Source organism: Wolffia australiana, chromosome 6 (genome assembly GCF_029677425.1).
Source record: "Wolffia australiana isolate 7733 chromosome 6, ASM2967742v1".
NCBI classification, from domain to species: domain Eukaryota; kingdom Viridiplantae; phylum Streptophyta; class Magnoliopsida; order Alismatales; family Araceae; genus Wolffia; species Wolffia australiana.
Window position 1 is genome coordinate 12,005,055 of NC_135840.1, and position 24,894 is coordinate 12,029,948.

The following is a 24,894-nucleotide window of genomic DNA, read 5'->3' on the forward strand; positions in this document are numbered from 1 at the left end:
TTTTTAAATACTATCACAATATAAGTTTCACATTCTCTATGTTTTAATTATTTATAAACCTATACAAACTCAATTATCAACCATCGTCTTTGAATCCAAATTTTATCCCACTATGATTCCAATAATTTTATATCATGATGGTTTCTATCACAATATCCAAATTACACAATCTGTAAATATGTATCTAAATCTCGTTATAATCTACATATCTCATCTATAAGGGTATAAATTTCATTTATACATCCAACCGAAGTTAGTCAAATAAATATAATACTCTTTCTGAAGTGAACAAACAATTACATTTAACTCAAAATCTTTGTTACACGGGTCCATCGATATAGTGCAGGGACGCGTGGGACGAAAAAATTGCCCCGTCCGAGGATACAGACGAATTTTGGGACAAAAATTCATCCCGGGGACCACCGGACGGGATGGTTTTCGTCCTGTGGGACAAAAAATCCGTCCGTCCGGAGGTCTCTCATGATGGACTGACGAATCTGGACGGAAAACCGTTGGATTCACATCCGACAGTTGAGATGTTGCCACATGGCCTCGCAGTGACAATTTTGCATCAAAGTTCCTGTATTTTTACGTGCCTGCAAATGGCCTCCACTCAGAAATAATTGTACATATGTTCCTTTGCGTTTTATCTCCTCAGTAATTCCCTAAAAAACTTGAAAAAATCTATATTAATATATTAAAAAAATAAAATGGGTTTTTTTCGTCCGGGACAAATTTCGGGACGAAAATTCATCTGGGGAGGACTGGACGGGACGAAAAATCGTCCCGGTATGATTGGATGGGACCGTTCTTTTATCGTGGGACGAAAAACATCGGACAGGACGAATTCGTCCCGTCCCGTCCCGTCCCGTCCATCGTCCACGTCCGGGACGATCTGAAACTATCCATCGGTCCCATTTTAGGCTTAACTCGCTTTCTAGGCCCATTTGGCTCAGAAAATCTTCCAAGAATTCATAAATCTTAACAACTCAGGATCAATCGAGCCGCTGCCCTTGTTCTTCCGCAAGTTCTTAACCTTTACGGTTTCTCTAATTGTACCCACTTCCGTCCAATTCTCTTCCTCTGTATAAAAGTTAAAGATCATCACAAAATTACCTTTATTCTCGCGCTCCGTCTCAAACAGTTTTTTTGCCGCAAAATTCCCAATTTCAACGTAGGCTGTTGGTGTGGAAGAACACCTGAAGAAGTGGAAACGACATACGATGAATCACTGTTGGTGTGCGAACGAATGATTCACGCAGCAGATCGCCATTGAAATTTTAGTCGGAAGAAGGCCCAATTGGGCGTTGGTGTGGAAGAACATCTCGTTGACGAGAAATTTCGGGGATTCTTCGGACGACAGAGTGAGGAAACAATATACGACGAATCTGAAGAAGTGGAAGAAATACAGAAACGAAGGATTGAAGGAGCAGATTGCCGTTGGAAATGCAGTTGGAAGAATACCCAATCGTGCGTTTGTGTGGATTGTGGAAAAACATCTCGTTGACGAGAAATTTTGGTGATTCTTCGGAGATGAGAGCGACGAAACAACTTACGATGAATCTGAAGAAGTGGAAGAAATACACGAAAGAAGAATTGAAGTAGCAGATCGCCGTTAGAATCGTAGTTCCAAGAAGGCCGGATCGATAAGCATTCTTCATGGCGCGAGGAGCTCCTCCTCCCGCCATGGACTACGCTTGAAATCTCGCGATTCGTATTTTCTTCAAAGTATTTAGTAAGAACGCTTTTTAAAATTTCTATAAAACAAATTTTTGTGGTTATCCCTCGAGAGAAGTTATTTTGTGGATTTATTCTGAAGATTAATTAGGCGCACGTTTTTTTTTTCTCTATAAAAGCTGTGTCGTGTTCTTCCCGCTGGAGAGTTAAGCCTTAAGATTTGTTTGGTGCACCTTCTTTTTTCTCTATTTTGTGGATTTATCCTGAAGATTAATCAGGCGCACGTGTTTTTTTCTCTATAAAAGCTGTGTCGTGTTCTTCCCGCTGGAGAGTTGAGCCTTAAGATTTGTTTGGTGCACCTTCTTTTTTCTCTATTTTGTGGATTTATCCTGAAGATTAATTAGGCGCACTTTTTTTTTCTCTATAAAAGCAGTGTCGTGTTCTTCACGCTGGAGAGTTAAGCCTTAAGATTTGTTTGGTGCACCTTCTTTTTCACTATAAAATCCGTGTCGTGCTCTTCCGGCTGGAGAGTTAAGCCTTAAGATATGTTTAATGCACCTTCTTTTTTACTATAAAACGACTTCCTCACTAATCGCTTCTCTGACCAATCCACGGCATTTGGTGAGGAGGAAGCCGCGTGTCGGCGTGCCTTCTTCAGGCGAGATCTTCTCTTAATTCCTTCAGGCGAGATTTTCTCGTTTCTTAATGACCATTTTTAGTCTGTTTTTTTTTCGATTTTAATTGTACTTATCGCCTCAATTTTTTCTTCCTTGAGTTTAGTTCGATCCTAGCTGACGAATCACGTTCATTAAAATATCCAGTTTAATTTTTGGACCGTTGAAGCTGATTAGTTTTTGAATAAATTCATTAGAATCTAATAGGATGGATTTTAATTGTTTTCTCAATTTTAATGGTACTTATCAACTTAATTTTATCTTCCTTGAGTTTTGTTCAATTCTCGATGACGGATGACGATGATATATTTTCCCGTTTAATTTTTGGGTCGTTGAAGCTGATTAGTTTTTGAATAAATTCTATTGAATCTAATTGGAAGGATTTTAATTGTTTTTTTTTTTTAATCTTTTTCCTCAAATTTTTCTTACTTTTTCGTGGTTCGATCCTCGCTGATGGATGACGTTTAATTTTTGGAATTTTGGATCCATGAAGCTGATTCATTTGGAAAAAAATTCTTTAGAATTTATTTGGATGATTCATCTATTAGCTCCTCACTCCTGCTATTTCTTCCTGTTAAATCCTATGCTTGAAGAGTTTTATACTCTTGTCCTTGAGAATAACTCACATATGATTTTTCTTCTGTTTCTAGGGTCTGCGCCATCTGTATCAATGAGTAAGAGCGAAGGCACTGCCTCTTCAGTAAGTTCAATGTTTTCTCCTGATACCCTCCTACGAGACAGACAACTTTGCTTTATCATAGTTTTTTTTTTGTGACACTATGAATTTATTAGAATTATTTTTAGGCTTTTCAAAGAAAGATTGGAAGAATAAAGAGGGGCCTCCAGAGTGGTGAGATTTCTGTCTCAGGTTATGACACTGCCTGGGTGGCTATGCTGACCTCTACAGAATCATCAAAGAAGATTCCACTGTTTCCTCAGTGCATTGACTGGATTCTACATAATCAGCAATTGGATGGCTCATGGGTTTCTCACGATCATCATCCTTTTCTCATAAAATATGCTCTTTCTTCAACTCTGGCATGTGTGATTGCTCTTAAAAAAAGGAACCTTGGAGAGCAAATGAGAGATAAAGGTACTGCGTCAGGTTCTTGATCAGCCCCTTAAACAAATCATTTCTCTTACGGCACATGCTTCTCTCTGCAGGAATCCAGTATATCCAGTCTAATTGGCCTGCAATCTGGGATGACAAACTTGAGACCCCTGTTGGATTTTATGTAACTTTTCCTGGCATGATAAAATTAGCAATGGACATGGGTTTGCATCTACCTCTGGGCCAAGTGGAGCTGGAGAGAGTTCTCCTGCTGCGAGAAATGGAGTTGGAAAGGTTCACAAACATCAGAAATATTTATTTTTTTCTTTTTTGGGAAACTCCACCATCTCTGGATTATGATATAAATAATTCAACTTGGCTCTGATACCAAGTGATAGCGAACAGCCATATTTAAAGGAAACATGGGAAGGGGAGACATACATGACCCTAACAGCTGAAAGAAGATCCTGTCCCCTAGGAGGATCGGGAATCATATCATATTCCCTCTTCTTTTCTACATGGAGTTGCAAAATTGAACAACAAATTATCCTGATCATGTATGATAGTCCCAAAATTGAACAACAAATGGACTGGACAAGCTCTGTCTGGACTGACGTCCGGCATCCTGGGATAGGACACGACATGCACCCCTGGAGGTGTCCAAGGGCTCCCAGTGTTTGCAACGTCCCCTCAATAATATCAAAATCCATCAGGCCTTTCCCCATTCCATGAGGTCCTCCTCCAGGACTGGCATCCCATCCCACATCGTAGGGTGTGGGACTGGATGGGATTCATGGTGTGTGCTGTCAAGTTACCAGCTCTACATGTACCCATTGCTGTCAGATACTGAAATTTCATGCTCCATTAGGCCTTTTTTATCATCAAAATGTGATGAATGTGTTATGAATATTGAGTATACTGATATAAGATGAAAATGTTTATGCATACGTGTATTCAATGTAATGCCACGTTATTTACCTTTGTTTTTATTCTTAGATTTCATGCAGCTTCATGTGCTAAATATGTTCCTACACATTCAAGTTCTCCAATTCTTTCTTTCTCATTTGTTCTCCTGATGTTTATTTATTTCTTCACTTTGATGTGCTAATGAAAATTGATACTGTCTCCATCTCCCTGTCATACCCAGGGCTAGTTCAGTTGTTTCAGCCCGATAAGGGCATTTAGTCAGTTTTCAATATGCTTGTATTTCCCTCTAAATATAGCAGCCTTCCCTAGGAGGAAAGAGAAGGAAGTATAGCGAGTCCATCATGTGGATGCTCACATATGAATTCGGCAAAGTTTTATGTGATGTTCGCCCTGGCGACATTTACTATATTCTCTTCAGCGACATTCAATATGTTGGACTTCCTTCTAGGCAACGTACATTTTGCATGCCTCATGTCTTGCCAACGTCCACCTCGGCATTCCATGTCCCTATGCTGACGGCCACTCATGTGTCTCTCCCGTCTTTCCCGTACTCGACCCGATAGGAACTTGCGTGTTGTATCATAATCTTATGTTTTGAGTTTCAATAATTGTAACGAGAACCATTTTTTCTCTTATAGAACATTACAAAGCCCATCTCAAGGAGCAGAAATATATATGGCACTTGTGTCGGAAGGATTGGACTTAATGGCTGAGTGGGAAAAACTGAAAAAATATCAACGAAAGAATGGGTCTATCCTTGACTCCCCATCCACCACTGCTGCGATCCTTGCTCACTACCAAAATCCTAATTGTTTGGAATATTTAAGTACTCTTCTTCAGACATTTGGGAATGGCGGTATGAAGTGACATTCCTATGTTGCTTTTTTGTAATATGCATACTAAAATTTATTTATTTTGGATTCTCCCTTATTGTTTCTGACAGTTCCATACCAGTACTCTTCCAAAATTTTGATTCAAATTCGAATTATTGATCTCCTTGATGACCTTGGAGTTGCTTATCATTTTACAAGCGAAATAGAGGATATTTTGAAGGAGGCTCACAGGTAGAGACAAAGATATTTTATTTTCCTCAAAAATGGATGAAGGAATAATGGAGATATTTTATTTTGTTCTCTGGCCATTATGATCAGTCGATATTTCTGCTGAATACAGGCTCTGGCTGAAGAATGATGAAGCAATAACATCATGCCTCACGACTTATGCTTTGGCATTCCGTCTGCTCCGAATGCACGGATATAGAGTGTCAGCTAGTATGCTTTTGATTAATAAATGTTTCTTTTGATTTTGGATTCTGCTTTTTTCCAGAATATCTTATTGAATCCAGGTCCAATGGCTCACATGGTCGAGTACTTCGATGATTCAATGGATGGATTTCTGCAAAATTCTCAGGCAGTTCTAGAGCTTTACAAGGCTTCCCAGCTTAGATTCCCTGGCGAGCTTTCCCAGAAGGATATGGGCCTCTGGGCTATCAATTTTCTTTCTAAAGAAATAACAAAATATGGAGAAAATGGAAATCTTGAAGAGGTAAGTACGAGGAGGTCGCTGATATATGTAGATAGGGCTGGTACACGATGAATAATTCATCATCATCATCATCAAGTTTTTTCTGGTACAAGACAAATGTCAAGAGAAGGATGAGACAATGACCAGATGATGACAAGAGGATGATGATATTTTCATGGGATACTTTAGACATACAACAACTACAATGACAATTCATCGCCATCATCACCATCATCATCATTATCATGGATGGGAAGCACTTTTGTTGACTCTTTTTTTGTGTCATCTGATTTTAGATTTTCATTCATGACACTCTTCAGGTGGAATATGCGATAAAAACCTCTCCTTTTGTCAGTATTAATCGTCTCACTCACAGACGAAATATTACACTGTTGAAAACTGATCAATTTAGAGAGAAAAAATTCCATCGTTGGTAAGTGATATTTTTTTGTTTATTCAAAAATATATGTGGTTTGTAACTGAGAGTTTGTAATAATACATTATTGAAGGTTGCATAATGATCTTACAAAGGATATCCTGGCCTTTGTGGTCGACGAGTTTAATAGTAGTCAGAACATATACCAGAAAGAACTGGAGCAACTTAAGAGGTGATGTCTGAGCAGATCTACTGTACGGTCTCTTTCTGTATTTCTGTCAGATTGTGAATATCAAATGTTGACATCTTTTTTTACCTCAATAGATGGATTAAAGAAAACAGAATTGATCAGCTTAAGGGCACTCGACAGAAGTTGATGTATTGCTACTTTTCTGCCGCTGCAACCTTGTATGAGCCTCAAATGGCTGACGCCAGATTATCATGTGCTAAAAGTGGGGTCCTCACTACCGTGGTTGATGACTTCTTCAATGTCACTGGGTCTCAAGAGGAACTCATCAATCTCATCCAGCTTGTCGACCACTAATTCTTTGTCCCTTGATCTTATCCAAAATATTAGGGCCTGATAAAATACATACGGGATGAGATATGGTGTAGAAGTTCCATAAAAATAAGGTCCAATGATGGGGTAGATATTAGATAGATCAGTATGATCCATCGGATGTTTTTGAACATGGCACAAAATGTGCCATCTTCGAGAAACGGTCAACTAGAACCATGACGGAATCATGGTTCCTAGGTGTCTTAGGCCAATCCATCGATGAATTGCCCGCTTGATTGAATCAAATCTATGGGATCTTTTGTTGTTTGATTGATCCAATTTGTTTGATCCAATCAAGATCGTTCAATTGATAAAAAAAAATTGATCAGATTTGACTTGATTTTTGAGCCCCCCCTAATGTGGGAAGCCTGCCACCCTTAGAGTCTGGCAATTAATCAAACCAAAACTGAACCCTCATATTTTTTTTAACATCAATTTGTAACAAAGTTGAGGAACTTTGATAAAAAAATTAGTTTCCACTTTTTTGATGAAAATGCCTTAAAGATAATTGTTAGCTTTTTTAGCAAAGTTCAGTTGTTACAAATCTATTAATTCTTTTTTAAATTTTGTGCACTGATGAAAGTCAGACGTATTTGAATGATTTAGAAGTTGACATACCAGATTGTGCTGTCATGTTGGATTATCGCTGTTGGCTTAAAAAATCTCACAATCAATGTCATTTTTTTTGAAGTCGGACCCCAAATTTCATTTTCATCTCTTACTATCCCATCGTCTTTCCTTATTATTGAAGAATATATCGCCCTGTTAACTGAAAATGCCGTGGAAGATTCAAGAAAAAAGGAATTATGCATTTTAGATTTTTTGAGAGGTTTTTTTATCAAGGGTGAAGAAGATGGTATTTATGAGATGGGGATAGGTTTCCATACCCTTTTATAGGAAGGGAACCCTAAAAAATGGAAATTACAATAATGGCCCTTCTTCTAACAGCCTCATTTTATGTTTACTAAAAATGTTGACCCCATGATGTAATCTGATGATTCAAGTTTCAGTCTCTAGAATGTTATAATGCTTGTCAGTTTTGCTCAAAACTTCCCAACATCCTAAGAAATTATATCAATTCTCTCAAAGGTGGGATGAAACTTGTGAAGTAGACTGCCTCTCTGATCAGGTCAAGATCATTTATTCAGCATTGCGTTCCACAATTACTGAGATTGGGGTAAGTGTCTACATGAAGCAAGGTTACAGCATCACAGAAAACATAATCAACATAGTAAGTGATGTTATTTCCCCAACCAATCATATGATTACACGTTACCAATTGTTAACTGTCATCATGAAATGACACTCTGCTTTATTCTTATGGTTACAGTGGCGTGACTTACTTAGATCTGTTTTTAGAGAGGCAGAGTGGGCGGCTGTGAATTGCACTAGGGCCCATCATCTTGCCAGCCCTCTATCTTATTGGTCCACAAATTTCCCCTGATACCATTAAGAGCATAGAGTGCAGCAAGCTGCATCACCTCGTTGCCACTTGTGGTCGTCTCCTCAATGACATTCAAAGCTTTGAGGTGAGGTTTTTCTCCTGAGTTTCATGTCTTATGTTTTGATCAATTGTCTATTGATTCTACTTGCTGTAGTTGTCTTATGTTTCAATCAATTGTCTTATGTACTGGGTAGGATCGTGTTTTAATTTTGTAAGTTCTATGTTCTTATCCGTAGCCTGAAGTAGTGGATTAGGTTTTTCCTCGTGTAGATTTCTGGAACAGCTTAATACTAAAAGGAAAAAAAGTATATTGTCATGCTTTCAGAGTATAAAATATTGTTGATAATTTAATGAAAATAAGATAGTCTAATTAATAATGTACTACTCAGAGAGAGGACAAGGAGGGGAAGCTCAATAGTGTCTCTTTGCTCATCATAAAAAGCAGAGGTGCAGTCTCAGTGGACAAGGCAAAGCAAGAACTGAGGCAGCGGGTCGAGAGGGAAAGTGAAGAGCTTTTTGAGTTGGTGCTGATAAAAGAAGGGAGTCTTGTTCCTAGAGGCTGCAAGGATTTTTTCTGGAAAATGTGCAAGCTTTTCCATTTCTTCTACTCCAAGAGTGATGGCTTCTCGTGTCCCACTGAGATGCTTGGGCCTGCTGATTCTGTCCTCAAAGATCCCATTTAAGTGATTGTCCTCAAAGATCCCATTCAAGGTAACATTTATTTGGAACTTTATTTATCCATGTTTTATAAGTTTAGGGGGTTTAGTTGGAAATTGATCTTGATATTTAGTGTTTTAAAACCGGTATGGTTAATTGGAAATTTATATGAAGTCAGTGGAAAATTCACTACACCTTTGTTAATATGTACTTAAATAATGAAAAGCAGAACCTAACATATTTATTGATGAGAGTTTTTTTGATAAGTAGTATAGAGCAGCACAATATTGTTTGACTACAAATCAAAGTATCATTTTTATCAGTATTTTTTTTCGGGAATCATAATTCACTAATTTTTCGAAATCCCTGAAGTTCAATGCGTTGACAGTTTTTGAAAGAAAAAGAGAGGAGGTTATATGGTATTTAAAATTTTTTCGAATGAATTAAGGTACTTAACATTACGAACTAGTCATGACCATTTCTGAAAATCATTCCCCAGGTTACATTCAAATGATTGTGATTTTTAATATTGCACAACTAGAACTATTGTTGGGTTCTAGAGGTCTAGATCTAGATGTAGAAAACAAAACGATACGAATCGGAAGACTTTTACAAAATCATATGGCTCGATAAAACCATGAAACGAAGCACCTTTGCACTGATCACATCCGTGTTTTCTTGGATCTGGGAGCGAGATGAGTCGAGCTTCCCAAGTGCACAACCTCTAGATGTATCCTCGCGATCCTTTGCATGTCGAACCTCCATCTTTTTGACGAGCCCCTCTCAATCTCTGTTGTCACCATTATGCCGTCCTGATTGCATTGGGAATGGAGAGGGGTGTGGGGAGAAGGGAGAAGAAGGGGAAAGGCCCCTCAACAATTCTGGCCTGGGTGAATTTCGTTCAAGGCCTTCCCCTATTTATACTAAGTGGGTATTTTTCATAAAATCTCCAAAACTTAAGAATATCCTTCACGTCCAAAAGACCATTTGCGTGTGACCCTTTAAGTCCATGTATAAGTTTAGTTAATAATTCTAGTGGCCCAATTGATAATTCAGATTTTAGAGGTAATTAGCGATGATTTATCCTAATTAAAACAACAAATTTTTTTAATAACCTTACTAGTGTAGGGAGAGTACGGGTCGATCCACAAGGAGCAAGGGTTTTTCCTAATGAATTTGTCTTTAGTTATAACTTTTTTATGAATTTGAGAAGTGGGTTTACTACCTATGAAGATAAATAACTAATAAAAATATAAACAATGAATTTTAAAATATAATTAAAATATTTATAAAAATATTAGTAGGCAAAAAATGAATTTTTGGGATTTTAAGGAATATTTTAAAGCCAAAATAAAATATAAAATGAAAGAAGCTGGTGCTCCAAACTTAGTCAAAATTTTGCCAAGTCCGGATGCTAAATGGGACAAGTGGCTTGGCAGAGGAGAGAGAAAAATGGGCAAGCACTAACTTCATTTTAGAATGAGTTTGCGAATGAATTTTTGACCGTGATTAGATGCATTGGAACCGTCTGGATGTTGACTAGCTGCTCCAAGACTAATGAAAAGACAAAAGACGAACAGCTAAGGCTTAAAAAGGAGAAAGAAGAAGGTAACCTCTTTGTCACACCCTCCAAGGCCCAAGGGACTTCTTCTTTTCCTTTCCCAGCTTCTTCATCCCTGGATGCTTCCTGCTCAGCCTGGCACTTACTAAGGTGAATGGATCTATGAATCAATTGCACTTAGGCCACCAAAAATTACTTTGTATTGAATCACAAGATGAATATTACAATAGGGTGAAGGGGTTTATATAGGTATAGAGAGCAAATGAGAGACATTAGATTTCTAATACATTGGATGGCCAGATCTTCTTCTTTGGGTCATGATCCAGGTCCATTATGGTCCTCCAATCAGCATCGAGACCTTTGAATTTACCCAAGGGGCATTCAAGACTTCTTTCCTTAATTTGCATTAAAGGTGCTATCTTTAAGTTTCCACCCTTGGACGATTTATGGATTAAATGGCTGGATCTTATTCTCTGGCTTGGATCTACGTCCAAGGGTGTCCTCCAATCAGCATCCAAGAACCTTAAATGCTCATAAATAGTCATGAATGGACGTTCCCCTTGCCCTCCTTTCTTTGGCCCAAGATGCCTCCCATAGTGGGCTTAATGGAGCTTCCTTGGTGGGCCTTTAGACTAGAGCCAACTGTCTTGATTTGGGCCTCCTTTCTTGGCTTAGGGTCGTGGCTGGGCTTGCTCTGTTGGGCCAAATAGCTTCTACTTCATTTAATTATCCCCTTTAGTCCTGAAAGTTTCACCTAATTCTAGCATCTTCTACATAAACTAAAAAGAGAGGGAGATTCATTCAACTTAACTCATTGAGTTAAGTGGGGTTAGTCCCACAAATGACAATAATTAACTCAAAATTAGAACAATGTGTTGTTATTCATGATTTTTCACAACTTAGCATAAATGTTGATAGTATATGAAGATAAAGATAAAGTAGATAAATTAGCTAGAAATGCACATATATATTACTTTCATTTTGGATTTATCAGCAATAACCTTTATTGCCCTTCCAAATTAATTAACTATATCAACATATAGATTAATTGATGTCGGATCAATTTAACCCAATCGATAGGTCGAGTCTCCAACACATGGGGTGCCAAGCTACACGCCGTTCTCTAGAAGATACGAAGGAGTGTATATCGACTAACTCATGGAACCTGTTAGTCATTGGTTACCGTGCACGTATAGTCCCATATCCACTTGACACTCCTTGGATGACTTCGGGTATGATCAACTATCAACTATCATTTGAGTTAGTACTGAACTCATCGGATAACTCTTTTCTGAAATTCCATTGCCTTCGCCAAGAACTTCATTGCATCATCTTCCTTGATATGTCACTTTTTATACCGTGGGTGGGCGATCCCATCTTGACCACTCAATCGTCTTCGTGAACTTTTTCATGTACCCAAACTAAGACCATTTGGAATCCCATGATTAGAGACATGTTGGCCATAGTCAAAGTATAAGCGTCCGTCCACAAGACGTCTTTGGTGCCAACAACTTCATCAAGCAGCTCGAGTCGACACCTGCAACCTGTCGTTCAAGCACTCTCCTTAATGACAAGTCAGCGAATAGGGTTGTGGACATGCCTATCTATGTTTTGGGCCTTGTCCTTTTGTAGGGTTTCTTTTCGTTGTTTTGGGAAGGTCACTCGTCAAGAGTCAGTTCCTTCCCGTTATGGCCAATCAAGCATGCCTTCGTCCCTATATAAAGGCTGGCATGCCCAAGAGGACCCCTTCTAAAGAAGTTGAATTGAAATTTGAAACTTTGAGTTTCTTTTCTTAGTTTCCCTCTTTCCATCCCGTAGATAGCTTTTCTAGATAGATCGTGGGAGATCGTGGCAACCTTTCCACGTCAGATATTACCGTGGATTTTCCCCAACGCGCCCTCTCTATCATCATCTGATTGACATTGCCATCCAGAATCATAAGTTCTTGATCAGCTCTTGCCAAGAATCATTCAAGAAACATCTTCTTGGATCCCTTCTTGGAGCCTACGCCATTTGTCCGTTGCTGCCGCCGACACCGTCGATGGTGCCTTCATCATAGCCATTGCAATCGCTGCTGCCAGATGTCCTTACCCGTGTGCCCACAACTGACTTTGTCCTCGCACCTGCACTGTGCCCGTGCGCCCACGCCTTGCCCGTGCCTTGACCGCACACCTAGACCTGCTCACACGTCTTCACCCTGCCTGTGTGCTCGCATCTGCCTGCACGTCCACACCCCGCCTATGCGCCCGTACCTACCCGTGTTTATGTGCCCTGTTCACGTGCCCGTGCCTTATCGCGCGCCTGTACCCTACAAGTGCACCTATGCCCTGCTCGCGCGCTCACACCTTGTCGCACACCTGTGCCCTGCCTGTGCACCCATGCTTTGCCCGCACTCTTGCGCCCCCCTTGTGCATCCGCGTCCTGCCAGCGTGCCCTCGCCCTGCCCGTGCACTTTGCGCCCACTTGTGCGCTCGCCCGTGCACTCGGTGCAACCAGTATTACTTTACTGCTCCATCGTTGGATATAACCTATCAGGTTTTGCTGCTACGCACTTTGCCGCCAGTCCTCCCACAGCTGAATCTTGATTTTCAGCTGTAGTTTGAAGGCTGTCAACCCTTGCCGGTTCCGTCTCTGGCACCTCTCGTCTCTGACACCACCAGCGCTTGCCCCAGATGCATTGATGTAGAAAAGACTTTGGCCCGCAACCCTAATGAGGTACGTCGCCTCCATGTTCACCCTTCATATTATTTACTGTAGTATACTTTCTGATTGCCTCCACCACGCTCAGGTTAGATTTTGGTGAGAGAGAAAGGATGAGAGTGAACTACAATAGTCTTGAGTGTCTTATTGGTATGGGTCGAGCCCACCCATCAAGTGTGGGCCCCAATAGATTGATTCCATTCGATGATGTAGTCGTTCGCATTCCCTCTGACGAGGCTTGAGAGGTCACCTTTGCCGTCATTGGGTGACTCCATCGGACTCGCAATTCGGCACCTCCTGCCACTCGGCACTTGCACGTAAAACACCTAGACACCTCATTCATTGCATCATAGTCACATACACCCGCTAGGGTTTATCCGTCAGTACCGAACTCGGTGCTGACCAGATGATGTCCTCAATGACGTCCAACATGAAATTGGTATCAAAGCCAGCTTGTGGACATTCACAACACGTCTCCAACCCCGCATAGCCATCATTCTTGCATCACATTGTGTTTTCACAAAACCATCTAGGTACCCCTAGGGAACATGGCCATAGAGACGCGATTGAACTGGAAGGCTAAACATGGAGGGTCTACTTCCCCGCGATGGACCTAACCATCGCCTGATGAGAGAGGCCATCCTAGGAACCTCTCCAAACCCTATCCCCCGACGCCCAAAGATGACCCACCACCGCCTCCTTCTGAGCCCGGACAGACTGCAACCGCCAATGCGGGTGTCGTTGAACCGCCCGATCCACGTGGGTAGACCCGCGCCCACCATTGACATCGGCGGTCCCCACATGGTTCCCCATGGTCACTAGGTGCCTCGTAACCTAGTGACAATGAGGATGGGTGACAATGAGTCGTCATCCAAATGGGAAAGCTCTTATTGACGAGGCCATACCCTGGGCTGCCGCCGCATGTGGCTGAGGAGTAAGATGCCACCGAGGAGCAGGACATGGCCGAGGAGCAGGAAGCGGCCGAGGAGGATCGCCCCAACAACACCAACCCTGTGAGGACCCGTCTAAGGAGCAAGGAGCGTGTCTCTACACCATGGCTGCCATCGCCGAGCGTGTGGAGCAGATGCTCACATGTCCAACACCTCTAGTACCCACCGTCGTACCGGCACCCATGTCCAAAGAGCGAGCTCGTTACCTGCCCCGGGTCGTGTGACACCCATAACGTCTAAGAGTCCCTACGATGATGACGAGTATGTGGAGCACGACCAGAGGCTAGACGAGGGGCTTCGAGACCGACATCTCTCCCGACATCCCCGACGCAATCCCAAGGATGTCCGTGCTTGGGATAGACGATACCCATGGAACGACTCCGATTGTGGGTACGAGTATGACTTACCGGTTCGCCGAGATGAACACCTCTGACCATATGACCGAAGACCCGAGGCCGACCTACCAGCCCGCCGAGACGACTACGTCTGGCACGATGATCATGGTTACACTGCCAACCTATCGGCCCGTAGAGGCAAACATGTTCGACATCATGATTGAGGGTACGAGGCCGACTTACATGCTTATCGAGATGACTACGTCCGATATGAGGATCGTTGTTACCAGGCTGACCTACCGATCCGCCGAGACAAACTCGTCCGGCCCCACGATCAAGGATACCAGGCTGACCCACCGGCTTGCCGAGATGATGATGTCTGGCATGACGACCGTGGTTACGTAGCCGACCTACTGGTTTGCTGAAACAAACATGTCTGTCGCAAAGGTCGAGGATACAAGACCGATCGACCGGCCCGCCGGGACGAATACATCCGGTGCTATGATCATGGGTATGACACCGACCTACTGGCCCATCGTGATGACCACATCCAGCCCTACGATCATAGACATGACACAGATCTTATAGGCCCATCGTGACGACTAAGTCCAGCCCCACCACCGCTGGTACAAGGAACCTGACGAGCTTCCCCACGACACTCCATGTGTGATACCTGACATCCACGCACTATGCGACGATCATTCTCGACACTGGGATGACCATGACCACAGCCTGACCCCGCATTGATGATGTGTTGACTCGCATCAAGAGGACTACCGGACAGCCGAATGGCGCCTCGCCGACAACAAATGCCGACGAGAAGAGCACCGCGCCTGGATCCAAAAGAGGGTGTGCCAATCTCGCCATCTGCAAGGGGTCGAGAAAACCCAAGGAGTTCATCAAGTGGGAGTCAAGCATGAACTCCTACTTTTGGTGGTATCGCATGGATGATGACTTGTGCGTCGAATATGCGAAGACGAGACTTGGCAGACAGGCCAAGATCTTCTGGGAAAATGAGCGTGTCACCGTTGAGCGACAAGGATGGCCCATCACATCTTGGGCCAATATGGCACAGAAATTGAGGAGTAAGTATGTGCCTCGATAGTATCAGATGTTTCTATTCGTCGCATGGCTCGATCTTAGGCAAGGTCGACTCACCGTGACAAAATACATAGAGGCGTTCGAGGAATGCCGGATGCGGTGTCGATTCATAGAGGACTTGTGAATCATCATTGATCTATTCGCCCATGGGCTACGGCCGACCCTATGCAACAATATTCTTAAATGTAACCTGGGAAAGGTCGACGAGGCCTACCACCTAGTGGAGCATATGGAGCATCAGGCAACGAGTCCACCGAGCATGCGACTCACACCGCACCTCTAGTCATGCCCGTTTGAACTACACCTGCTCGAGTCATGCCGTCCATTATTGTACGGGATTCCTAGAACACTAGGTCGGCAAGGAATTGCCACCACATCTGCTTGGGCAGCCATGAGTGATACTCTGGCCCGTGGCATCATTGTAATTCAAGTACACGTTACGTGCTTCAAGTGCTATGGAAGGGGCACTAAGCCAACTAGTGCCCCTCGTCAGCACTACCGATCAGCATACAGGATGTCGACCCCGGCCAGTTGGACGACATGGTTCCATCACATGACAACCACTGCCATGTGGATGAGGAGATCACACAAGAGTATGAGGAACCCGATGGACAGGTTGGGTACATACATATTACTAAGTCTTGTGCAACTCCACCACCCGCTCCGCGAGCCGCCTGCCGATTGCTAGCCAACATAGCCATTGACCAACCTAGCACTAGTAGGGCGCGGCCACCACCCTGAACCACCCCACCTAGTTGGCCTGCACCGATAGAGCGGAGACCTGAACTGATGGCTGACGTGTCTCTTCGCACCTCGACCTTCTACACCTAAATCATGATCAATGACAAGGTGTGTAAGTTGATCGTGGATATCGGGAGTTGCATCAACACCATTTCTAATACGATGGTCACCCGACTAGGGTTAGCAGCCATCCCACACCCAACTCCCTACGACATGTCGTGGATGGATGCTTCATCATTATTGGTGAAGTGTCAGTGTCGCGTTCTGTTGGAGGTCAGCACCTATGATGAAAGCGTCCTATGTGACATATTTCCTATGAGAGTAGGAAGCATTATTCTAGTCCATCCCTGGTTATATGACCACGACGTCACTCTAGCCGGAAGGACGCACACATGTTTGTTCATATACCAGGGACGAAGTATCATATGGTACCCGAACACCCTAAAATTGGCAAACAAGCCTACCCCGATCAACCACATAGGGTTAGTGGTCGTTTGAGGCCCCTTTGTTGCTCGAGGCTTGGGCCGCGAGAGGGATGACACGCCGATGCCCCTTTCTGTCACCCTCGACATTCCCACAGAACCACCCGTAGCCCCCCGACCACCCGAGATTGAAGCCCTACTATAACATCCAAAATTCGGTCTTTACTTCAATCTATTAGCATAAATTTATGTATTTATAGAGTTTAAAATGGGGTTGTTATCATATATTTTTATGTAATTAATGTTTCCAAGTGATTTCTGATTTTTCCCCAATCTTCTGTTAATTTTATGAAATTTCTGAGAAATATTTAAGATTGAAATGATTATTTTAAATTAAAATGACAGGTTTAAAATTTAATTTTGAGGTTAATTAGTGTGGGGATGAATTACTGAATTTTCTGGAATTTTGTACAAATTTTAGGATTTTATTGGATTTTTTTGGGTTTTATTTGAGGAAGAAATGAATTTTTAAAGAGGAAAAGGATATGTTTATAAGGCAAAAATGAGTGTTAAAGCCATTTGACAACTTTGAGGGGCTTTTTGTAAAGACGCGTTGCAATTATATCTCTAAAAAAGCTCTCGGTAGTGGCATAGACACAATTATGTAAATTTGGCAGGGACTTAATTGAAAATATGCATGGTACTTTTGTAATTTCAGGAAAAATCAGAGGAGAGAGAATGCACGAGGGCATATACATAATTATTCTTGGGGGGCGTCAGGCGGCAATTTTCCATTTTAAGAAGGACTTTATGGCAAAACCAGCGGAGAGACTTTCGGGCAATCAACGTGGCCTCATCTCAGCCGTGGGTTACGAATCCAACGGCGCTTGATGAGGGAGGACACCGAGAGGTAAGTTACCCGCCCGCGTGGTTCATACAACATGCACGCGCGGGCGGTGACGTGGCATGTTTTGAATTGTCTGTGCGTTGAAAAACACACGTTCATATCCGTAGCATATGTACCGCTTGCATTTTTTTAATCTTTTTGTTTATTTTTTTTTGCAGGGGGTACGTGGCGCTCAGAGATCAAACCGAAAAAAGGAATTCAAAATGTGCCCGCTAATGAGAAGATGACACATCATGGCGTGTTAAAAAAGAAATTAGTAAATAAATGAATTTAAATCCAATGGCTAATGTTGGTTTAAATTCATTTATTAATAACTTTTGATCCTAAAGTCCGATTGAGATGATTTCTTTATGGATTTGCTTGTCTTGCTCCCCTCTTTCTATCTGTATGGTTGGAACATTCAGATCAGACCTACATTGATAAAAATTAATTACTAATTAGGGGTAAAATGGTATTTTGTACCATTTAACCTAAGTATAAAAGGCCGAATTTTGAGAGGAGGGGGTCATTCTTGATGGTTCTGTATTTTAGCTGCAAGATAGAGAGGAGCTCCAGCTTGGTACTTTTCCCTTCTTTATATTTGAATTTTTTGTGTATTTTGGATGTTAGTTGAATCGCTTAATCATTCATCTTGATTTTTGTCTGAACTTGTAAATTGCCTGGCTTGAGTGTCATGTACAAGCCCTGACTACGATTGAGAGGAAAAATTAAGAGATTTACCTAGATATTACAAGTGCATATCAAGTAAACTATAAAAAAAACTTATAAAAGGGTTAACTTTCTAGGAAATTAAATTTTGCATTTTGCTATCCAATAGAGTAGTCATTCCTGAATGATCAAACCTACATAACCAACCAAAAAAAATCTAAATTTTATTCTTAATCTCTGTAACGGAATTCTTTGATCCTTTCAATTGGATCAATTAATTCAATTTAGAGCCCCTTATTTCTTCTACTCCTCTCATCTATTCTACCCCCTTTATAAATTTCTCCTCTAATTAAGTTATCTTGATCTCTGTGAAGATTAAATTAACCCCAATTAGGTTCAAATTATTCAAGAAGAACATCAATTGGATTCCTTATTAGCTTCCTTTGGACGATACTCGTACTTATCACTACACATCTTAAGTAGGGTTTTATAAATTTTATTGTATAAGCTAAAATTGACAACGACGCGGGTTTATGCATTTATAAAATTCACTCCTATTTTTATGGCTTATAACCTGCGTATGTAAATTCAACGACGTCTTCCTAGATGAGTCAACCGTAGCTCCAAAGAAGGATGAGATGTGGCACATGTGTTGCGGACAAGTACTATTTTCCCATTCCCCTGATTCAGGACCTTTTCGATATGATGGCCGGATCCACTGTGTTTTCGAATAGATCTCCCAAGCGGATACCATTAGGTTTGGATTCATTCTGGGGACGAATGGGAGAACACCTTTAAGATAAAGGATGGGTTATACAAGTGGAAAGTCATGCCCTTCGGCGTCTCCAATGTGCTGAGTACCTTCCAACGGCTAATGAACGAGTATTGCATGCATTTATTGGGAGTTTGTCATTGTTTACGTTGAGGACATTCTCATACACAGCCTCACACGAGGGGAGCATCTCGACCACCTCCAGCAGGTTTGCACCATCCTTCTGCGTAAGCAGCTGTACGCTCATCCAAAGAAGTGTAGCTTTCTCACCTCGAAAGTTGCCTCCCTTGGATTCATCGTGTCTGCCCAGGGTGTTGCTACGGATCCGGAAAAGGTCCGAGCCATCACAGTGTGGCCCCCGCCGGCTAAGGTCCACGACGTACAGAGCTTCATAGGACTCACCATGTTCTACCGGCATTTTATACAGAACTTTAGTTCTGTCATGGCTCCCATCACTGACTTCCTCAAGGTGGAGCCGTTCTCATGGACTTAGGCAGCAGACCGAGCTTTCCAGCGTGTAAAGCACATGATGACCTAGGTGCTAGTCCTCCACCTACCCGATTTTGGGAAGGGCTTTGAAGTCACCTACGACGCTTTGGGCATCAAAATTGGAGGTGTGCTCAGCCAGGAAGGGCACCCCATTGAGTATTTCAGCCAAAATCTGAATGACACATAACTCCGTTATTCAACCTACGATAAGGAGTTCTACGCGGTTGTCCAGGCACTGAAACACTAGCTTCTGTAAAAATGAGTTTGTACTCTTTTCAGACCACGAAGCACTCAAGTATCTCTACTCCCAGCAGAAGTTGAGCGATCGGCACGCAAGGTGGGTTGAGTATCTACAGGATTTCTCTTTCGTCACCAACCACACGAAGGCCAAGGACAACGTTGTTGCTGATGCGCTCAGTCAGAGAGCCCACGTGCTCAGTCAATGAAGGTGAAGATCCTCAGGTTCACGACCATCTGGGAAGGGTATGCCAGCTGCCCCAATTTTGGGCCTATCATCACAGAGGTCCAACGAGAAATGTTCTGTGATTTACGGATTATGTCATCACCGATGGCTTCTTGTTCTACTGAAACAGGTTATGCATGCCGCGCACATCTCTTCGTGACTTCCTTGTGAGGGAATGTCACGGTGGCAATCTTAGCAGCCACTTTGGCCGCGACAAGGCTACCACGGTCGTTGAGTACCAGGTCTATTGGCCCTCTCTCAAGCGTGACACTGGCAACATTGTTGCCCAAAGTTGCATCTTTGCCCTGGCAAAGCAGGTCAAGAAGAGTGCGGGGTTATATACACTACTGCCAGTGCAAAAGCGTCCATGGGACAATGTCAGCCTGGAATTTGTCTTGTGTTACCCTTGACCGCACGATGCCACAATTCTATCATGGTCATCGTCGACAGGTTTTTGAAGATGGTGCACTTCGTGCCATGCGCGAAGATATCTGACGCCATGTAGGTGGCACAATTATTCTTCCGAGAAATTGTGCGCCTACAAGGCTTTCCAACTTCGATCGTATTTGACTGAGAGTTTGCTTTACAAACTATTTGTGGAAGACACAATGGAGTCTCCTTAGTACGAGACTCAAATTCTCAACGACCTACCACCCTCAAACCGACGGTCCGACGAAGGTGGTTAATCAAAGTTTGGGTAACCTACTCTGCCACCTAGTTGGCGAACACCTTGCGACATGGGATTTGATAATCTCCAGTGCCGAGTTTGCTTATACCTCCTCGGTGAATAGAACCACCTAGTTGAGCCACTTTGAGATCAGCTATGGCCAATTCCCTCGTCGCCCACTCGATCTACCACCCGTAGACCGTCATGTTAGGGTATCCAAGGATGGTCTTGCATTCGCCCAACATGTCTCATCATTGCATAAGCATATCAATGATAGGATCACTAGCCAAAATGCATTGTACTAGCAGGCAGCCGACTTGCACCGCCAACCCCGAGTTTTCGATGTGGGAGACCAAGTGATGGTGAGACTCAGGCCAAAGAGATATTTTCCCAGGACAGCTACAAAGCTATACATTCGTAGCGTCGGCCTGTTCTGGATCCCTGGAAGAGTGGGCGATAACCCCTATGTCGTCAAAATTCCCCCTACGTCAGGAATCAGCTCCACAATAATCGTGGCGGACCTGGCTCCCTACCGAGCCCCTTCTCTCCCTCTGACCGGGCCTCTCTACACCCCCTCAGTGTGAGTGAGTTTCTCACGACCACTCCTCGATTGTTTTGCCCGATTGGCACGAGAAAGTTGACTGTATACTGCAGGAGGTAATTGCCTATGTAGGGGACGAGGGTCCCATTCTTATTCTGTTGTAATAGGGGACCCATTCTATAAGGGCCTCTTAGTGGATCAGTCTCTCCCCACTCTCTCTCTCTCTCTTGTGTCCTCTTAGGGCCCATTTATCCCTCCTTTACGAGGGAAGAAGGGTGCCTTAGAGTTCTTGGACTTGTTTTTCTAAAGAATATGTGTTGTTGAAGGAGGGAGCAAGTCCCGCCTCCAAGAAGAAGAATAAGGAGAAGGCTGTTCGAGGGTTGGCGTGGAGAGAAAAAGGGGGAGTCTAGGTGGAGAAGGAGGACGCATTTGCTTCCCAACAGCATCGCCCTACCTCCCTCTCCTTGACCATACCTCTTCCTCCATCCAGGTGGTGGAACAGCCGCGGTGTGGTCGGATCTCCAGTCGGTGCAACACACGCGCTCGCCCTAACTCTGTTTCAGTCTTCTACGCGGTGACCTGGACGAGTCTCTTGGCTGTTGACTCCTTGCTGTGCTCCAGTCTTCCCCTTTCCAGGATGCTCAGTCGGGTTGGTCAGAAAGCCAGCAGATTGAGAACTGACTGATCGTACTACGGTCGGGATGTGAATACTACTGATCGTTGATCGCAGGATGCGATCCTTTTGGTCGACCTCATTTGCTTGAGGAGTCACATGTCGATGCCTGATCGACTCCTGTTGACCGGGCCTTCGTCCTGGCTGCCATTCTGACCGATTGGAGGCATTGATCTGATACACCGTGTCTAGCCCAATGATGCTGGAGTTGCTATCTGACTCGCAGCGAGGGATCCATGGCGATTCACCAGGCGTTCCAGGCATGAACTTTTCCCCATCCAGGAACTTGTGAGTGGGATCTTGTGACGGTACTTCTTTCCCTCTAGCCTGCCCCTTTGCGGCTCTACGAAGCAACCGGTTAGCAGCAGCACCACGCTTCTGCCATGATGGTTCTTCTTACTTATGGACATGGAATTGTAAGTGCGAGTCAAAGATCCCATTCACCGGTGCGTCATCCTACTGGCCACTCCCCTCTGGGAGTACTGATTCCACCAAGGTGCAAAACAAATCAGCTTGGTTCCTCCGTGCACCACTTTGCTGCCAGTCTTCCCATTGCTGAATCCTGATTGTCAGCTCCAGTCTGAAGGCTGTCGATCCTTTCCGGTTCCTTCTCCATCACCTCTCGCCTCTGACACCGCCTGTGATTGGCCCAAACGCATCGATGCAGAAAGGACTCTAGCCCACACCCCCGATAAGGTAGGTTGCCTCCCTTCTCACCCATTATATTATTTACTGTAGTATACTTTCTGATTGCCTCCACCGTGCTCGGGTTAGATTTAGGAGAGAGAGAAAGGCTGAGCGTGAACTATGATAATCTTGAGCATCTTACTAATACTGGCTGAGCCTGTGCGTCACGTGTTGGCCCCAACAGATTGATTCCATTCAGTGCCATAGTCATCCTCGTCACCTCTAACGAGGCTCGAGAGGTCACCTCTGCTGTCACTAGCGACTCTGTTAGACTCAGAATTCGGCACCTCCTGCTAGTCAGCACTTGCACGTAGGACACCTAGATGCCTCATTCATTGCATTGTAGTCACATCAACCTGCTAGGGTTTATCCATCGGACCATGACACCGTCGACATTCTATACCACTATCTTTTATCGGTATCGAGCCATCATACTTGTGCTGACCAGACAACGCCCTCAACGACGTCCGACATCAAAACAGTTATGATGGACCATTGCGTGGGCCGCCAAAAGGAGAATAGGATGGTCGTCGACGGATGGAGGAACCGTTGGCGAGCGTCGCCCGTTTCACTGGCATGTGATAGGAACAGGTATTGCAAAAGGGGTGGGGGAGTCGTGAGCACGATCGCCTCTCCCTCTTTTCCCTCTTATCCTTTTCCTTCTCTCCCATTCTCCTTCTTCAACTCCATGACAGAATTCTCACAGACGGCAGCATATTGCTCATGGTTCCAAAGTTAAAGGTGTAGAGAGATGAGAGGGAAAGGGAGAGGGCTGACGTGCCTCTCCTTTTCTCTCTTCTTCTCCCCCTTTTCCTTTATCTTCTGGACCTTCTTCTCCATTTTCTTGCTAGCTTGCATGACGATCGGTTAGGACGGTGAGGAGGTGCAATCCACCCAAATTGGCGGTCGGGAATTGGGGGGGGGGTTGAACGGGAGAGGGGAAGTTGGGCAAATTCCTTTCCTCTACCTCTCTGTCTTTCCCCAACTTTTCCTTCCTATTCCCTCCTTCCTCTTTCCTCTTTTGCTTCAGCTTCTTCCTGTTCCTCTCTTCTCCTTTGTTTCTTCTCTCATGGTGAGACCAGCGGCAGCAAAAATTCCTTAACAATGATAAAGACTGGTCTAATTGTATTATGGCACCACCCATTCCATTAAATAGGGAAATTGAATGGGCCCTAATGGGTCCATAAGGGGGGGGATAGTCCATTAAGAGGGAGCCTTATATAATAGGCCCCCATTACAATCAAATGAAATGACATAAAAAAATATAAGGGATAGGGGGAAGGGGCCCAAAATAAGTTAAGGACCCCTTACAAAATTGGACTAAAAAAATGCACACATAACGATGGACGAAATGACGGACGCAACACGACGTAGGGGACTAGAGGAGACCGAGAAAAACATAAATGCGACTAGACAAAGAGGGCAAAAGAAATGAAAACACGATAAAGAAACGAGCAATATTTCCACCCAGGATGTTCAACGCTGGCTGTCGTTGATGGCGCCTTGGCATGGCAGTCGGGCGCCCACCCCACCCCACAGTAATACCCCAAGGAAAAAAATACCTTTTTTTCTCAAACCGCGCACCCCACATAATAATAGAGAGAGTGATTCGTCAATCATGGCATCACGCATCGCGAGGCCATAATTAACTTATATCAAATTTTCTGATTGGGGAACAATGGCATCACAAATTGCGACGCCATAGTTTTTCTATAGCAAATGATTGGCGCAGAAGCCACCTCATTAAAAAAATAAATTTTAAATACAAAATAAATTGTACATATATTCTTTTAATTCTAAAAATCATTACTTAACTTATAATGGTCAAGAGTTAGAAAAATATTAAAAACGTCAAGAAAAAATATAATAAATGAGAGAACTAAGATAATCTGTAATCGTAATGAATAGAAAATGGTTTGAGACAGAAGTAGATGACAGAGAGATAATAAAATAAGTTATTTATATGTTTTTTAGATATTAAAGACATTAAAGAAGTAGGATGCTTTAAATGAATTTAAAAAACTAATACTTAGAGTGAGGTTAATGTACATAGTGAAGAATAATTAAAGATAAGTAAGATAGATAGAATTATAAAATACTATTAGTACGAGGTAGGATGCCATTTAATAAATATTAAGGTTTACATTAGATAGTATGCTGATGTAATAATAATTGATATCAAGATTTAATTATATGGTGAAGAGTATTTTAATTTTTAATAAGGTGTAATGATTTTATTAATATGAGTATTTATTTTAATTAAAGGCAAGAAGAATCAGAAAGAAGAAATAGGTACCACTTATGATAAGGGTAATACAAGATTATTAACTGATTTATAGATTCAATAA

At 43.0% G+C, this 24,894-nt stretch overlaps 2 protein-coding genes and 1 long non-coding RNA gene across 10 annotated transcripts; 2 read left to right on the forward strand and 1 right to left on the reverse strand.

Annotated features, from left to right (window-relative positions):
* Positions 1–314: 314 nt before the first annotated feature.
* On the reverse strand, positions 315–1,712 carry LOC144704317 (uncharacterized). 3 transcript variants are annotated; one of them, XR_013581789.1, is made up of 3 exons: positions 1,557–1,712; positions 1,117–1,199; positions 315–665 (listed from the first exon to the last, which is right to left on the reverse strand). XR_013581789.1 is itself a non-coding variant. In XM_078576703.1 (3 exons), the coding sequence occupies exons 1-3, from the start codon at positions 1,686–1,688 to the stop codon at positions 589–591; spliced, it is 315 nt and encodes a 104-aa protein (XP_078432829.1). In that variant the 5' UTR covers positions 1,689–1,712; the 3' UTR covers positions 315–588. The 3 variants fall into 3 exon arrangements, 2 of the variants coding, with proteins under 2 accessions (XP_078432829.1, XP_078432828.1); XM_078576703.1 differs by having other exon boundaries at positions 315–596; positions 1,465–1,712; XM_078576702.1 differs by having other exon boundaries at positions 1,465–1,712.
* Positions 1,713–2,208: 496 nt separating this feature from the next.
* Positions 2,209–8,802, forward strand: LOC144704316 (ent-kaurene synthase-like 1). Of its 6 annotated transcripts, XR_013581787.1 has the most exons (14): positions 2,215–2,335; positions 3,002–3,051; positions 3,156–3,444; positions 3,516–3,696; positions 4,968–5,185; positions 5,273–5,393; positions 5,503–5,600; positions 5,675–5,874; positions 6,174–6,286; positions 6,363–6,461; positions 6,554–6,681; positions 7,878–8,019; positions 8,119–8,317; positions 8,678–8,802. XR_013581787.1 is itself a non-coding variant. In XM_078576700.1 (12 exons), the coding sequence occupies exons 4-12, from the start codon at positions 3,432–3,434 to the stop codon at positions 6,771–6,773; spliced, it is 1,263 nt and encodes a 420-aa protein (XP_078432826.1). In that variant the 5' UTR covers positions 2,231–2,361; positions 3,002–3,051; positions 3,144–3,201; positions 3,291–3,431; the 3' UTR covers positions 6,774–8,013. The 6 variants fall into 6 exon arrangements, 5 of the variants coding, with proteins under 5 accessions (XP_078432824.1, XP_078432823.1, XP_078432826.1 ...); XM_078576700.1 differs by lacking the exons at positions 8,119–8,317; positions 8,678–8,802 and having other exon boundaries at positions 2,231–2,361; positions 3,144–3,201; positions 3,291–3,444; positions 6,554–8,013; XM_078576698.1 differs by lacking the exons at positions 8,119–8,317; positions 8,678–8,802 and having other exon boundaries at positions 2,209–2,361; positions 6,554–8,013.
* A 6-nt stretch (positions 8,803–8,808) lies between these two features.
* LOC144704319 (uncharacterized) lies at positions 8,809–18,218 on the forward strand. Its single transcript, XR_013581790.1, has 3 exons — positions 8,809–8,943; positions 17,418–17,609; positions 17,765–18,218. It is a non-coding gene; the product is annotated as an uncharacterized LOC144704319 (long non-coding RNA).
* Positions 18,219–24,894: the final 6,676 nt, after the last annotated feature.

Excerpts from the sequence above, each read along its gene's own strand:
- LOC144704317 (XM_078576702.1), bottom strand. The coding sequence starts at position 1,688 with ATGGCGGGAGGAGGAGCTCCTCGCGCCATGAAGAATGCTTATCGATCC. Across the intron at positions 1,200-1,464 it reads CCACACAAACGCACGATTGG|GTGTTCTTCCACACCAACAG; the intron begins GTATTCTTCCAA and ends CCACTTCTTCAG.
- LOC144704316 (XM_078576697.1), top strand. The coding sequence starts at position 2,230 with ATGCACCTTCTTTTTTACTATAAAACGACTTCCTCACTAATCGCTTCT. Across the intron at positions 2,336-3,001 it reads TGTCGGCGTGCCTTCTTCAG|GGTCTGCGCCATCTGTATCA; the intron begins GCGAGATCTTCT and ends TTCTGTTTCTAG. Across the intron at positions 3,697-4,967 it reads CGAGAAATGGAGTTGGAAAG|AACATTACAAAGCCCATCTC; the intron begins GTTCACAAACAT and ends TTTCTCTTATAG.